The sequence below is a fragment of the Dipodomys spectabilis genome, unplaced genomic scaffold (genome assembly GCF_019054845.1).
Source record: "Dipodomys spectabilis isolate Male_0828 unplaced genomic scaffold, ASM1905484v1 ptg000018l, whole genome shotgun sequence".
Lineage (NCBI taxonomy): Eukaryota > Metazoa > Chordata > Mammalia > Rodentia > Heteromyidae > Dipodomys > Dipodomys spectabilis.
In genome coordinates this window covers 4,702,277-4,717,536 of record NW_024870695.1, presented here as the reverse complement: position 1 = coordinate 4,717,536, position 15,260 = coordinate 4,702,277, and the positions used below count along the sequence as shown (strand labels likewise).

Genomic DNA, 15,260 nt, shown 5'->3' with positions numbered 1-15,260 from the left:
GCCCAGGGTTGCTTTGTACTGTAGTCCTCAGATCAGCCTCCTAAGTAGCTAGGGTTACTGGCATGAGCAATCAGCTCCTGGCTTCATACTTTTTGACGAGACTCATCTCAAACCTTGATCCTCTTGACTGTGCCTCCTAAATAGCTGGGATTACAGGTATGAGCCACTGTGCTTGACCTCATTTAAAATCTATTTGCTATAATTGACATATGCTAAATTTATATAATTAAAAATGATTCACAATTATTCATCAAAATATCATGGTTTAGTAAGTAGATACTAGCTGTATCTTTTTTTCTAGCAAATATACCTATGTAACTATTTATACCTAGTGTTATACATAGTGTTTAGTCACTGTTCTTTTGGTGAGATTTGGTAGTGATCTTCCAGTTTTCATTATTAAAGGAAGCTAATTACATTAACCTTGAAAAACTGATGTTTGGCCTATAAGTTATTTGTACTGGGAATTACTACTTTTATATACCTGTGTCTAAGGTATATCTTTGTATTGCTCTTTACATATGTAAATATACACATACACTTATATTCTTTGCATGTGTATTTGTGTGACATACAGCTTGATTATAGAAATCTTAACTTGTTTAACTTTTTGTCATCTGTGACAGGCTTTTTAAAAACTAAATCTTTGATGGATTGTTCATAAATTGACTAACATTAAATGTTAATTATAAATGAAGTTTCATATACTTGAGATTTTGAGGCTGTAGGTGTTTTTTTTTTCTTTCTATATTTGGGTGTGTATGTTTGTGTTTGCTAATAGCAGGTATTATATTCTGTAACTTTCTTGTTTGGCTTCCTTGCTCATTGTGTGTGCCCTACCACTTGAGTCAACCTAGCATTTTGCTAGTCTATTGGAGAGTCCAGAAGAGTCTCCTGGACTTTTCTGCTTAGACTAGCTTCAAGCAATGACCATCCAGGTCTTACCCTCCTCAGTAGCTATGATTACGGGCATGAGCTACTGTGCTTGGCAAGAGTTTGTATTAATCATTTATATTTAGTTATTCTATTACTGGTTTGTTTCTCTAAGACTGTAAAAGTACCCAGTTAGTCAGTTTGTAAGTATATGAACCACCACTATGGGTCTATCATTGTTCTAGTTTTGTGGGAGGTTTGTATTAAGGATGAGATTTAGTTCTTCCTGGAATGAGCATGTTTTTGATTTGGGAGAAAAATACAGATATGTAAATGAGTTTTGTGTCTTAAGTATTTTAATAAATATTGAAGTATATTAAAAGTACTTGAAAGCACAGTTTTGTTAAAGATAGTGACCATAACACCTAGGCTGTTTTGTTATTTTTCTTGATTAATTAGGTAGCTGTTAATTAATGCTTGATCTCTTTTTCAAATACAGGCTTAGTAGAACATGGTCGTAACTGGGCAGCAATTGCCAAAATGGTGGGAACTAAAAGTGAAGCTCAGTGTAAAAATTTCTATTTTAACTATAAAAGGCGACACAATCTTGACAACCTCTTGCAGCAACATAAACAGAAAGTGAGTATATTAGAGGTGGTAAGTATTTATTATTTTTTTAACTTCAGAGTGCTTTTGAACTACAGAGAATTGTGTTTGTGTTATATGAGACCTAGTCTCACTGTGTAGTCCAGGCTAGCTCTGAACTCAAGATCTTCCTGCTTAAGACTCTTGAGTGCTAGAATTATAAACATCATCAGTGGTTCTTGGCACAGAGCTTGTTTTATATTTTTATTTATGTATTTACCTGTAAGAAGTAGGATAATTTCAAGGGCTAGAAGTCTGACTCAAATAGTAGAGTGCCTGCCTACCAAGTGACAGGATCTGAGTTCAATCCCCCGTACTCCCCCTAAAAGTAAAATGTTTTAATTTCTCTATATGAGTTAACTATTGCCTTTTGTACTGCCTTTGAAGACTTACATTTTTCATAATAGTATTTCAGTACTTCTGAATTACTATTATCTGGTAAAACATAGGCATTTTAAAATTTATTTTTGGTAGTATTGTATTGATTATGTTGAACAATTACCAAAACACAGTCCACTCAGATTTGAAGCAAAAAAATCATAATTTTAGGTTTGCTTGGGTTCCATAGTGAGGTCTTGAAGTAAAAGAAATAAACAGTTGTAACAATCAGAGATGTTCAAGACACTATGTTGAAAACAAACTTTACAGTTTCGGGAGGTGGTAGTGAGGAGAAGCTGGGGAGGTGGTGAGAAAAGGGATGGTAGGGGAAAAACAAAGGAGGGGTAACAATGCTCGATAAGAAATGTACTCATTACCTTATTCATGTAACCCCTTTGTACAGTATTCTTACCATAAAAAATATTTTAAAAACCTTCAAAATTCAAATCACTTTTTTTCTTTTTCAAGAGAAAGCCTATGGAATAAAAAGTCAGGGATTATAAGATTATTGAAAATTCTAAAAAAAAGTTGTAGTGGATTTTAAAGTTCTTAAAGTTTTTTTGAGTTCTCTGAGGTTAAAACCTATTTTCCTAAAAGCAGTATACTATATAATACAAAATATAATAACGAAAAAAAACCTAACATAGTAAGATATAATTCACTTTTCCTACTGTATTGACATTTGTGTTACGAAGTTTAAAGCTGTGATAGGTAAAAATGAGCATCAGTCATTGCAGGACACCACAGGTGCTGTACTCAATGAGTTCTGCATCTATAAGTCTTTATGAATTTTTTAAATGCCTATTTCACTGCTGCCTAGCATGTACAAGACCTTGAGTTTGATTTCAACACAAAAAAGTAAAATATGAGAGTATTACTTCTGATGTCTTTGATGAAGGAATAAGAATTTTGTTAAATCTTGAGAATTTTGTTAAATCTTGTTAATTTTTTTTTAATTTTGTTAAGTATTTTAGAGTACATGTCCTTTTATCTTTTCCTGTATTGTGATGAAATGAGAAGGGTTTGTTCAGTCAGCTCTTCTACTGTATGGCAGAGTGTAATGTTTCTGTCAGGGAAAGATTCTTATGTTCTTTCTCCAAACTGAACTAATCCACTATTTTTCATGGACTATCATATTTAATTTAATGTCAAACAGTTTTCAGTTTCAGTATTAGGCAGATAGTTTTTGACATTGGATGACCCTGTTATTGATTTAAAAAAAGAGCTTGGGGTATTTTTATACTTTGCCTTTTTAAAATTCTGTGCAAAAATGAGATGTTTTTTGAAAATATATATTCATTTTCATGTTTTTTTTTTTTTGTTGTTGTTGTTGTTGTTTTTTTGGGGTCCGGTCGTGGAGCCTGAACTCTGGGCCTGGGCGCTGTCCCTCGGTTCTTCAGCTCAAGGCTAGCACTCTACCACTTGAGCCGCAGTGCCACTTCCGGCTTTTTTCTTTTTGCTTATGTGGTGCTGAGGAATCAAACCCAGGGCCTCAGACATGCAAGGCAAGTGCTCTACCACTGAGCCACCTTCCCAGCCCTCATGTTTTTATTACTATAGAAAACACCTGAAGCACTAAACTTTAAAAGAGGAAATATTTATCTTAGATTACAGTTTTTGAAGTCCTAATGCATAGGCCACATTTCTTTTTTGGCTTGCAGCAAGTACATCACAGCAAGAATGCTAGTGCCAGGGTTTCTATTCACCTATGGAAAAAAGAAATGGGAAAGGTCAAGTTTCCTCTTTAGGGCCATGCTTTCAGTGACTTAGGCCTCAGCCTCACCTTTAGAAAGTTCTACCTTGTCTTAGGTCATTCTAGATCTAAATACAGCAAGCACCATGATCTCCCAATTATATACTTTTCTGATGAGATCAGTAATAATAATGGCAAATGTTGAAAATCTTGTGTAAATTTTTTTTTTTGAGGGGGTCTGGTATTGTGGATGATGTAACCCAGAACCTTTTGCATGCTAGGCAAGTGGTCTGTCTGAGGTATCTCTAGCCCTTCTATATTTATCATATGACCAGATCATGATGTTACATTAGATATCATTCACTGCTAAATGATTCATAAAAATTTAAGACAATGTTTTTAAATGGATCAGAGTATGAGACAGTTGAGCAGATTTTAATATAAAGTATATAAACATTTCTTGCTGTGATTCCAGGTTATCTTAGTGTAACTATTTGAGTCTTGCTACAGAAAGAATAATAGCCTCAATTATCTGAAGTTGCCTCCAATACTGTTTTTTTTAACCTACAATCTGTGTGAATCCATGTTTTTTCATATGCTTCAATGAAAACATTGTATCTAAGAATAGGGTACATGTGGAAGCACATTTGGAAATTCTGTTTATTATTGGGTCAGGCATTACAGAGATTTCTAAAACATTAAAAAAGTGTCGTTTTTTTCACTGTTATTCTTGGTTTGTGAAATAGTTATTTTTAAATGTTACAAAATATGTTTTTTATGTTGACATGTAATGGGTCTTTTGTGTGTGTGTGTGTGCTCTGTCTCTGAGCTTTTTTGCTCAAGGCTAAGGTTCTGCCACTTGAGCCACAGCTCCACTTCTGACTTCTTAGTAGTTAGAGATAAGAGACTCATGACTTTCCTGCTCAGGTTGACTTTTAACTATATTCCTCAAATTTCAGCTTCAGAGTAGCTAGGATTAGAAGTGTGAGCCACTAGTACCCTGCTTTGCTTGCCTTTTTAAATCAAGGCTGGGACGCTTACCACTTGAGCCACACCTCCATTTCTTTGAATGGTTTTAAAATAGTATGACCCTTGTATCCCTCTGGAATTATTCTCTTGTATTCCTGTAAGAAGCATAGAATGGATTTTTTTTTTTTTTTTTTGGTCGGTTATGGGGCTTGAACTCTGGGCCTAGGTACTGTCCCTGAGCTCTACTACTTGAGCCACAGCACTACTTCCAGTTTTCTGGTGGTTAATTAGAGATAAGAGTCTCAGAGACTTTTCCTGCCTGGGCTAGCTTTGAAACATGATCTCAGCCTCCTGAGTAGCTAGGATTACAGGCTTGAGCCATCAGTGCCTGGCAATAGAATGGATTTGTGGGGAGGACGGGGGTCGGTCATGGGGCTTGAACTCTAGGCTTGAACTCTGCTGTCCCTGCAGGTTCTTTAGTTCAAGGAGAGCACTCTACCGCTTGAGCCACAGTGCCACTTCCAGTTTTCTAGTGGTTTTTTCATTGGAGGTAAGAGTCTCACGGACTTTCCTTCCCGGGCTGGCTGTGAGCAGAGATCCTCAGATATAAGCTTCCTCCTGAGTAGCTAGGATTACAAGCATGAGCCAACGGTGCCTGGCTTGGAATGGAATTTTTTTTTTTTTTTGGGGGTCCAGTCATGGGACCTGAACTCTGGGCCTGGGCACTGTCCCTCAGCTCTTCAGCTCAAGACTAGCGCTCTACCACTTGAGCCACAGCGCCACTTCCAGCTTTTTTCTTTTTGCTTATGTGGTGCTGAGGAATCGAACCCAAGGCCTCATGCATGCAAGGCAAGCGCTGTACCACTGAGCCACCTTCCCAGCCCCTAATAGTTTTGTTTTGTTTTGTTTTTGAGGGACAACTGGGCGCTGTCCCTCAGCTCTTCAGCTCAAGGCTAGTGTTGTAGCACTTGAGCCACAACGCCACTTCAGGCTTATTTCTTTTTGCTTATGTGGTGCTGAGGAATCGAACCCAGGGACTCAGGCATGCAAGGCAAGCGCTCTACCACTGAGCCACCTTCCCAGCCCCTATGAATTTTTAAGAAGCTAGTTCACCCTAGTTCTATGACTTGTACATTGGAAATTGTTTCTTTTTAATTAGTTGACACTTCATGTTGGATCCTAAATTCTGTCATGTTCCAACTAAGAACAATGCCTAGGTACACTATAATAATCTTTTTTTTTATAAGTTTTTTTTATTGTGAAAATACTGTACAGAGGGGTTACATTTACATAAGCAAGGTAATGAGTACATTTCTTATCAAGCATTGTTACCTCCTTTGTTTTTCCCCTATCATCCCTTCCCTCCACTGTGATAAATCTTTAGCAGTTGGGAGTCTTGCTAGGAGAGGCTGACAGCTGAATTACCATGACAGGTTCTTTGAGGGCCTAGACCAGAACTACCAACACCAGAACTAGACAGAACCAAGGTATGCAAATGAAGTGTATTTAGCAATATGAGGTTGTAAATACTATGTAAGTAGCGTGTGTTTCTTAAATGTGTATGTACATACTCATACATGTGGTTTTATGTAAATACATAGTTTGCAGAATGGGAGCTACTATTTAACAACAAAAATGGACCTTATTGCTAATGATAGTAAAATGTATTTAGTAATAACACAAATGTTGTATTGTTTCCATAAGATACATGATTTTCAATACTAATTATAGCTTCTATTTACCCCAAGTAGAAAATTATATAAATAGTTTTAGTTATGTCAATAGATTTTTGTAGAATCATTATAAAAATAATTTTGAAGAATTCATGATAGGGATACATTCAGTTCATAACTTTGTTAGTTTTTTTTTGTTTTGTTTTGTTTTTTTTGGTATAGGTCCTGTCCCTGAGCTTTTTTTCTCAAGGCTAGTGTTCTACCACCTGAGCTACAGCTCCACTTCCAGTTTTTTGGTGGTTAATTGAAGATGAGTCTCACTCCCTTTCTTGCCCAGGCTTTGGGCTGCAAAACTTTGAACTGCAATCCTCAGACCTCAGCCTCCTGAGTAGCTAGGATTACAGGCATCAGTCAACAGCATTTATGTTACAGGTTTTGAAAATAATATTTATAACTATATAGGACTATTTGTGTGTCTTCCCCCTGCCTTTAGTTAAAGGCTAGCCAAAAAACAAAGAGAAAAAAAAAGAAGATACATTAATCAGGAATAGGGGAGGGGAATGGCAACTTCAAAACAGTTTAGTTGTAACTTAAAAAAGGGGGGGGGCGGTTTGAATTGAGGCCCTCACACTTGTTTAAGTGTTCTGCCACTTGAGACATGTTCCTGACCATTTTTGCTCTATTTATTTTTTACTTAGGGTTCACATTTTTGTCTTGGCTAGCCTGCAACATCCATCCTCTTATTGTGAACCTCTTGTGTAGTAGAATTGCTAGAATGTGCTACTATGCCTGCTCTAGATTTAATTTTTGATACATTTCTACAGCTGTTGTTAGACACTTAGCCCTCTTCTGTTATATGTGTGTATCAGTGTGTTGCATTATTGCAGAAATGATATTGTTTAATTGTTGCCCTTACAGTTATGTAAATCTGAAATAATTGCACATTGTGTACCTTTTTTAGACATCAAGGAAACCTCGTGAAGAAAGAGATGTGTCTCAGTGTGAAAGTGTTGCTTCCACTGTTTCTGCTCAGGAAGATGAAGACATTGAAGCCTCCAATGAAGAAGAAAATCAAGAAGATAGTGAAGGTATCTCAAAATCTTAAATTTAGTTGTGACTTCTGACATCCCACATGTAATGTATAATTTTTTTTCTTCACTGAAGAAACAGTTTATCACTGTTTTTATGGCATAAACTTTGAACTTGAACATACTGTACTGACCAACAAATACTTATATAGTACTTAAGGTGGTTCAAATACTACAAATAGAAGAGCTTGAAACTGATAGTCCAGCTTCATGTATCAAGTACCAACATGAATAAAATGTGTGCCTATCATTGCTGAATCTAATTGTTCAGTTATCATTATATTTCTTTTTTATTGTCTTAAGGTTGACTTCATATTTTAAATTTACGTATATATATTTGTGCTTCATGATTTCATATTTTTTACCATGTAAATATATTGGATTTATGCTTTCCTATGATAAGAATTAATGAATCTAGAAGGTCCAGTAGAGAAATACTAACCTAAGATACTGACGGAATAATAAAATCCCTTTGTTTCTTGAGTAAACCAATTATAGTTTTTTTTTTTTAACGTAAGCATTTTAAGCGCTAATGAAAAGAAGACACTAATAATTTATTTCAGATTACATTACTATTAACATTTTAACAACTTTCTTTTACAAATCGACTATCTCTGGTGTGAGGATTCCCATAATTCCCTTGCAGCCATTTATAATATTACAAATATTTGCCTGTCAGTTGGCCAGTGGCTCACACCTATAATCCTAGCTACTCAGTAGGCAAAGGATCATGGTTCAAAGCCAGCCTGGGCAGGAAAGACCATGAGACTCATATCTCCAATAAATCCCTAGAAAACTGGAAGTGTCACTGTGGCTCAAATAGTAAAGCACTCGCCTTGAGCTGAAGAGTGTGGAGACAGCGCCCAGGCCCAGAGTTCAAGCCCCATTACTGATTCCTCCCTCCCCCCCACCCCACCCCCCAAAAAAAATTGCCTGACTCATTTGCTCTTTTTCTTTTTGATTACCAGAATTTAAATTGTGAGTTTAATAATAGCTGTTAATCTTTTTTAATTTTAGAAAGTATCTTACTATATAGTACTGGCTGAACCCCCCCCCCCTCCCCCGTCTTAGTGTCCTAAGTGCTGGGATTATAGGCATATAACATCATACCTAGCTTAGAACTGTTTTTTGTTTGTTTGTTTTTGTGGGGGGTCCAGTCGTGGGGCCTGAACTCTGGGCCTGGGCACTGTCCCTTAGCTCTTCAGTTCAAGGCTAGCGCTCTACCACTTGAACCACAGCGCCACTTCTGGCTTTTTTTTTTTATTCTTATTTTTTTATGTGGTGCTTAGGAGTCGAACCCAGCCTCAGGCATGCAAGGCAAGAGCTCTACCACTGAGCCACCTTCCCAGCCCAGAACTGTTTATCTTTTGTAGGCTTTTACATTTTATGTAAACTCAGGAAGCCTTACACCTTCCTGTTTGATAAATACTATGTTTGGTTTCATTGATTTATTTAGAGACAGGATTTCTTATATAGCCTTAAGCTGGCTTAGAATTTCCTTTGTAGTCAAGGATGGCTTGCAACTCAGAATCCTCCTGCCTTAAGTCTCCTAAGTGCTAATATTATGTGTCATCTTGTCTTTTACTTATTTTTTTCCACTTACTGTTTTTTAATTTTTAAAAATTGTTTATTTGTGGTTGTGGGGCTTGAACATAGGGCGTGGATGCTGTCCCTGAGCTCTTTTGCTTTAAGCTAGTACTCTACCACTTAGAGCCACAGTGCTACTTACGTTTTCTGGTGGTTAATTGGAGATAAGACCTTACAGACTTTCCTGCCAGGGCTGGCTTTGAACTACAATCCTCAGATATCAGCCTCCAGAGTAGCTAGGATTACAGATTTGAGCCACAGGTGCCCAGCTTTTTTTTTTTTTTTTTTGTACTTGTAGTAGGGCTTGAACTCAGGGCCTGGGTCTTCTTCCTAAGCTTTTTGGTTCTCTGTGACTTGAACCACAGCTGTACCTCTAGCTTTTTGGTGGTTAATTGGAGATGAGAGTCTCATGGACTTTTTTTTTGCCAAGACTGGCTTTGAACAATGATCCTCAGATCTCAGTCCCCTGAGTAGCTATTATTACCGCGTGAAACTCTAGCACCTGACTATTCTTGTCTTTTTTTTTTTTTTTTTTAATCAATTGTGGGTCTTGAACTCTGGGCCTGGGCACTGTCCCTGAGCTCTTCAGCTCAAGGCTAGCGCTCTACCACTTGAGCCACAGTGCCACTTAGTTTTCTGGTGGTTTATTGGAGATAGAGTCTCAGAGAATTTCCTGCCTAGGCTGGCTTTGAATCATGATCCGCAGTTCTCAGCCTCCTGAGTAGCTAGGATTACAATCATGAGCCACTGGCGCTCGGCTTATTCTTGTCTTTTAAATATAAAATTTGTCTTGAAATGAGTTTTGTCTTTGAACATTAAGGAAACTTTTTCTGTGAGTCTTTTTAAAAAAGAATTTTTATTATTATAAAGGTGATATACAGAAGGTTACAATTGCATAAGTCAGATAAACAGTGTATTTCTTTTTGGGCAATTTCTTCACTTTCTATCACTTTTTCCCTCTTGTCTCTACCCACAAGTTCAGGCTTTTTCTGGGGGTGGCGAGGGTTAAAATGAAGTAATACGGGTGTAAAGAGAATATTGGAAGAAGCTCACTCTTTTTTTTTTTTTTTTGTCGGTCGTGGGGCTTGAACTCTGGGCTTGGGCGCTGTCCCTCAGCTCTTCAGCTCAAGGCGAGCGCTCTACCACTTGAGCTACAGCGCCACTTCCGGTTTTCTGGTGGTTTATTGGAGATAGGAGTCTCACGGTCTCTCCTGCCCAGGCTGGCTTTGAACCGCGATCCTCAGATCTCAGCCTCCTGAGTAGCTAGGATTACAGACGTGAGCCACCAGCACCCAGCTGGAAGCTCACTCTTATAATAATGCTGCCAATGCAATTTACTATACTCATGGTACTTTCAGAGCCCATAAGAGTCTGTGCATTTACAAAAGTTTTAGCTGGTAGCTAGTATTTCCTGGTATTACAAATGTAAATGAGACCTGGACAGTTGTTTCTCTTTTACAAGGTCAGTCACTGTGTGAAAATATTACTTGGAGAGAGAGACCATGTCCACATTATTTTTATTCTAGTGTAATTTTTTTTTTCTTTGGGTCCGGTCGTGGGGCCTGAACTCTGGGCCCGAGTGATGTCCCTCAGCTCTTCAGCTCAAGGCTAGCACTCTACCACTTGAGCCACAGTGCCACTTCCAGCTTTTTTCTTTTTGCTTATGTGGTGCTGAGGAATCAAACCCAGGGCCTCAGGCATGCAAGGCAAGCACTCTACCACTGAGCCACCTTCCCAGCCCTCTAGTGTAATTTTTGATTCATTCCATTTTATTTATCTCTTCCTGTATCTCATTTATAAGTAAATTTTAACATAAATGTATAGGTGGAGAAAAGGTAGTATATGTATTTATATTTGGTACTGTATATAGCAACAGGTACAGGGACAATATAGGTCAACTGTATTAATCTTTTTGGCTGTTATAATAGAATACTATACACTGGATAGCTTAAACTACAGACACTTATTTTTGCCTATTAGGAGGCTGAAAATCATGATCAGACTGCTGGCCAAATTCCTTCTGATGTCAAATCCTCTTCCTGGTTTGTAGAAAGTCCTCATATAACTTTCCTCTGTAGGCATACACTCCTAGTATCTATTCAATAACAGCTCTGCTGGATTAGAGGCCACTGTTATAACTTCATTTAACTTCAGTTTAAGGCACTGTCTCCAAATGCAGTCACACTGGGTATTAGGGCTTCAACATTTAAATTATGGAGGGAGTCACAATTTAGTCCCTAATAAAGCCCACCCCCATTATTACAAATTTGTTAATTTCAGAACAAAAAAGTTCTGTTTGTAGATGGGTTAACCGATTCTTTTTTTTTTTTTTTTTTGGTCTAGTGGTGGGGCCTGAACTCTGGGCCTGGGTGTTGTCCATCAGCTCAAGGCTAGCGCTCTACCACTTGAGCCACAGCACCACTTCCGGCTTTTTACTTTTTGTTTATGTGGTGCTGAGGAATCGAACTCAGGGCCTCAGGCATGCAAGGCAAGCGCTCTACCGCTGAGCCATCTTCCAAGCCCCCGGATTCTTAAAATATTAGTACCACAAAGTTGACTTTTTCCCTTCTATTTTTTTTCCTCTTATTTTGTCTTGGTGTAAAACCTTTTTGAAAATATTAAGATAGTGTGTCCCTCTGATTTGATCCATGATAGCCTAGTTAGTTACATTTTATGCAACCATACATAAGGTTATCCTGTGACATTTTGAATAGTTTTCTAATAATAGGAAATGAAGTTAGTTTTATTTGTAAGTTTTTATAGAACAGAATATAAATGTATATGAATATATGCTATATGAATATATAACAATATAAATATGTGACTTGTGATTGTACACTTGTAGTTAACTCAGGTGCACTGTTTATTGTGTGACAAGGCTCTTGCCTGTGGAAGAATGAAGAATATAGAATGAAGGGATATATGTGTGTGTATACATATATATATGTGTGTATACATATATATATGAGTTGAGAATTTCTGTGAATCACTTTTCTTAAAATATATTTGACATTCAAGATTAAAGTAGCTGAATCAGAAAGATTTACTACTTAACAAAATTTGGATTTATTCTTATTCTCTTGTTCTAAATAATTACTGTATACATACCACATATAAATAATTAGTATCTAATGTAATATGTTAAACATATATTTATATGTATGTAATGTATGATTGTACAAAATAGATAAATATCATGTGGGCACTGGTGGCCCATGCCTGTAATCAGAGCTACTGAGGAAGCTGAGATCTGGATCACAGTTCAAAGCCAACCTGACATACAGGTCTCTGAGGCTCTTTTCTCCAGTTAACCACTAAAAAAGCTGGAAGCAGAACTGTGGCTCAGGTGGTAGAGCACTAGACTTGAGCAAGAAAAATCTCTGGGATAGTGCCCAGGCCCTGAGTTCAAGCCCAGCTAGACTGGCACAAAAAGATAAATAAGTATACATTTGCATTTCTAGGGTTGGAACTTAGGGCCTTGTGCTTAGTAGGCAGGCAGGTACTCTACCACTAGTTTCACATTTTTAGTCCTGTTTTTGCTTTTCAATAATTTTTTCACATTGGATTTCATGGTTCTCCCCTCCCTCTCACCACCCCCCCCAAGGATCAGCCTTACACCAAGATCTTGCTTCCTATGCCTTATACATAGTTGGAACTATAGATGTACACTACTATAGTATACCCAGCTTACAGATTGAAATTGGGGTCTGCTAACTTTTTGCATTGTCTAACTTCAGATTTCAGTCCTCCTGAGTAGTTGGGATTATAGGCATGAGCTACCATCCTTGGTTTAGGAAAAAAGATATTTGCCTTTGGTTAACATTTGCTGAAGCATTATGCCTTGGAAATATTCCTAGTATTTTTATGGGTTGGAAGAATACAAGAATGTAATATAGCTGGGTGCGGTGACTCACGCCTGTAATCCTAGCTACTCAGGAGGCTGAGATCTGAGGATCGAGGTTCAAAGCTAGCCTGGGAAGGAAAGTCCGTGAGATTCTTTATCTCCTATTAACCACCAGAAAACCGGAAGTGGTGCTGTGGCTCAAGCGGTAGAACGCTCGCCTTGAGATGAAGAGCTGATGGACAGTGCCTAGGCCCAGAGTTCAAGTCCCACAACCGACCAAAAAAAAAAAAAAAATATCTATATATATATCTATATATATATAGATATATATAAAAACAGTGCTGATATCAGATGATTTTATCACTATACCATCACTGACATGTCCCCTGATATTTTAAGGATAAGTGATTGTCAGTTTGCCTTTGAATTTGAGGTGTCCCATCACTTTGTAGACAGAAATAAGGTTTTTTGTTAGATTTTTCATTATTTCAATATTTCACTGATCTTGTTATTATATATTATAGTCATAACCCTATTCTGAGTTTTTGCTTATCCTGTTGTTCTTTCTTTCTTTCTTTCTTTCTTTCTTTCTTTCTTTCTTTCTTTCTTTCTTTCTTTCTTTCTTTCTCTCTTTCTCTCTTTCTCTCTCTTTCTCTCTGTCTCTGTCTCTCTCTCTTTCTCCCCTCCCCTCCCCTCCCCTCCTCTTCTTTTCTTTTCTTTCCTGGGCTTGAACTCAGAGCTGGGGCTCTGTTCCTGAGCCTATCTGTGCTCAAGGCTAGCACTCCACCACTTGAGCCATAGTGCCACTACCAGCCTTTTCTGAGTAGTTTATTGGACATAATAGTCTTGTGGACTTTCTTGTCTGGGCTAGCTTCAAACCATAATCCTCAGATCTCAGCCTCCTGAGTAGCTAGGATTATAGGCATGAGCCACTGGCACCCAGCTCTGGTTTTGCTTTTGAGAGGTGAACTCTCAAGCTCAACATTCATTTATCTAGCTTCCTACTTAGCATTTCCACTTGAATATCTAAGGACTACTTCAAAGGCAGCATCCAAAACAGATTTCCCCTATATTTTCTCTTTGTCTTTCTTAATGTCAGTAATCATTTTTATAATCTTTTCTCTCATTCCTCCAAGTGGTCTATCAGTGCTTGTGGCAGCATTTCCTTGATAGATTTTTCAGATTGAGAAGCAGATCTCTTCTTCCTATCTTTTGCTGGATATTTAGTTCTGCTCTGTTCCATTGCAGTAGCTTTTTTTCCCTTTTTTTCTGGCCCCAGGGCTTGAACTCTGACTGAGTTCAGGCACTGTCCCTGAACCTCTTTGTGCTCAAGGCTAGTGCTTTACCACTTGAACCACTGCACCACTTCCAGCCTTTTCTGAGTAGTTTATTGGAGATAAGAGTCTTGTAGACTTTCTTGTCTGGGCAGCCTCCTGAGTAGCTAGGATTACAGGTATGAGCCACTAGCGCCTGGCTATGGTAACTTTTTGTTTGGTCTTGCTTCTTTTTGTTCCATTCTATTTTTTTCTTTCCACAGTAGAATATTTATATCCAATCATGTTTATTCTCTTCCATTTTAACCAAATTGAAATCCCAGAACTGTTACTGATGATGCCATGTATTGAATGATCTTTGTACTTTTATAAATTTTTGGCCAGTCCCTTTATTTATTTTTGCCATACTAGAGTTTAAACTCAGGGTTTTGTGCTTGCTATGCCGGCACTCTATCCCTTGATAGACTGCCTTATCCCTTTTTTAAAAAAAATTATGTTTCAGATTGAGTCCCCAGTTTATGCCTGGCTCTAGATCTTCCATGTAGCTGGGGTAACAGGTATGCATTACCACTTCCATTTTTTATTGTTTCAAATGGCAAGTATCAAAACCTTTGTCTGGACTGGCCTCATATCACAATCTACCTGATCATTCCCTTCTGAGAAAACTGGAATTCAGATATAAGTACCCACACTTAGCCTTTTATGTTTGCTCTTTTTACTCCAGCTGTTCTGTCCTCCCTGTTGTTTCCTTATAAGACAGTCCTGTCAGGGGCCTTGGATTTTCATTTTCTTTTGTCTATAACAGTCCCTGGGCCTCACTCTCTTCTTTCCTTTGAATAGTGCCTCTGTTGACATGTCACTTTGCCTTACCTGCTGCTTCATAGTCTCTGCCTTTTACCAGCTGATATATCAGGTATTGATTCATTATCTGTTTCACAGGGGAATGTGGGCTCCATTGAGTGTATATAGTTTGATTTATTTCACAGCTCCTGTATGTAGTAGTACACTTCATACATACTTGAATGGTTATACAAGATTTTTTTTGTACAAGTGATATGTTTATAAACTTATAGTGTTAGTGTTACCTATTTTGCTTAAGGATATCTCAGAATATTTTCAGAGGTTAATATATTCTATTTTGTTAACTTCTGAACATTTAAAAAATCTTACTAAGCAACTTGGGGCACATCTTTTAAAATATAATGAGCCAGTTTTGGGTTTTTGTTTTTGTTTTTG

The 15,260-nt window shown here is 37.6% G+C and overlaps 1 protein-coding gene across 20 annotated transcripts in view; it reads left to right on the top strand.

Moving 5' to 3' along the window:
• Positions 1 to 15,260, top strand: part of Ncor1 (nuclear receptor corepressor 1) — a 172,699-nt gene that overhangs the window by 94,109 nt on the left and 63,330 nt on the right. For 15 of the 20 annotated variants that reach the window (XM_042672047.1, XM_042671893.1, XM_042671888.1 and 12 more), the window contains 2 exons: positions 1,373 to 1,530; positions 7,193 to 7,319. In XM_042672047.1, coding sequence (XP_042527981.1) covers positions 1,373 to 1,530; positions 7,193 to 7,319 — 285 coding nt within the window. The remainder of the gene's footprint in view (positions 1 to 1,372; positions 1,531 to 7,192; positions 7,320 to 15,260) is intronic. The other 5 variants (XM_042672027.1, XM_042671957.1, XM_042671917.1 and 2 more) reach the window with 1 other exon arrangement.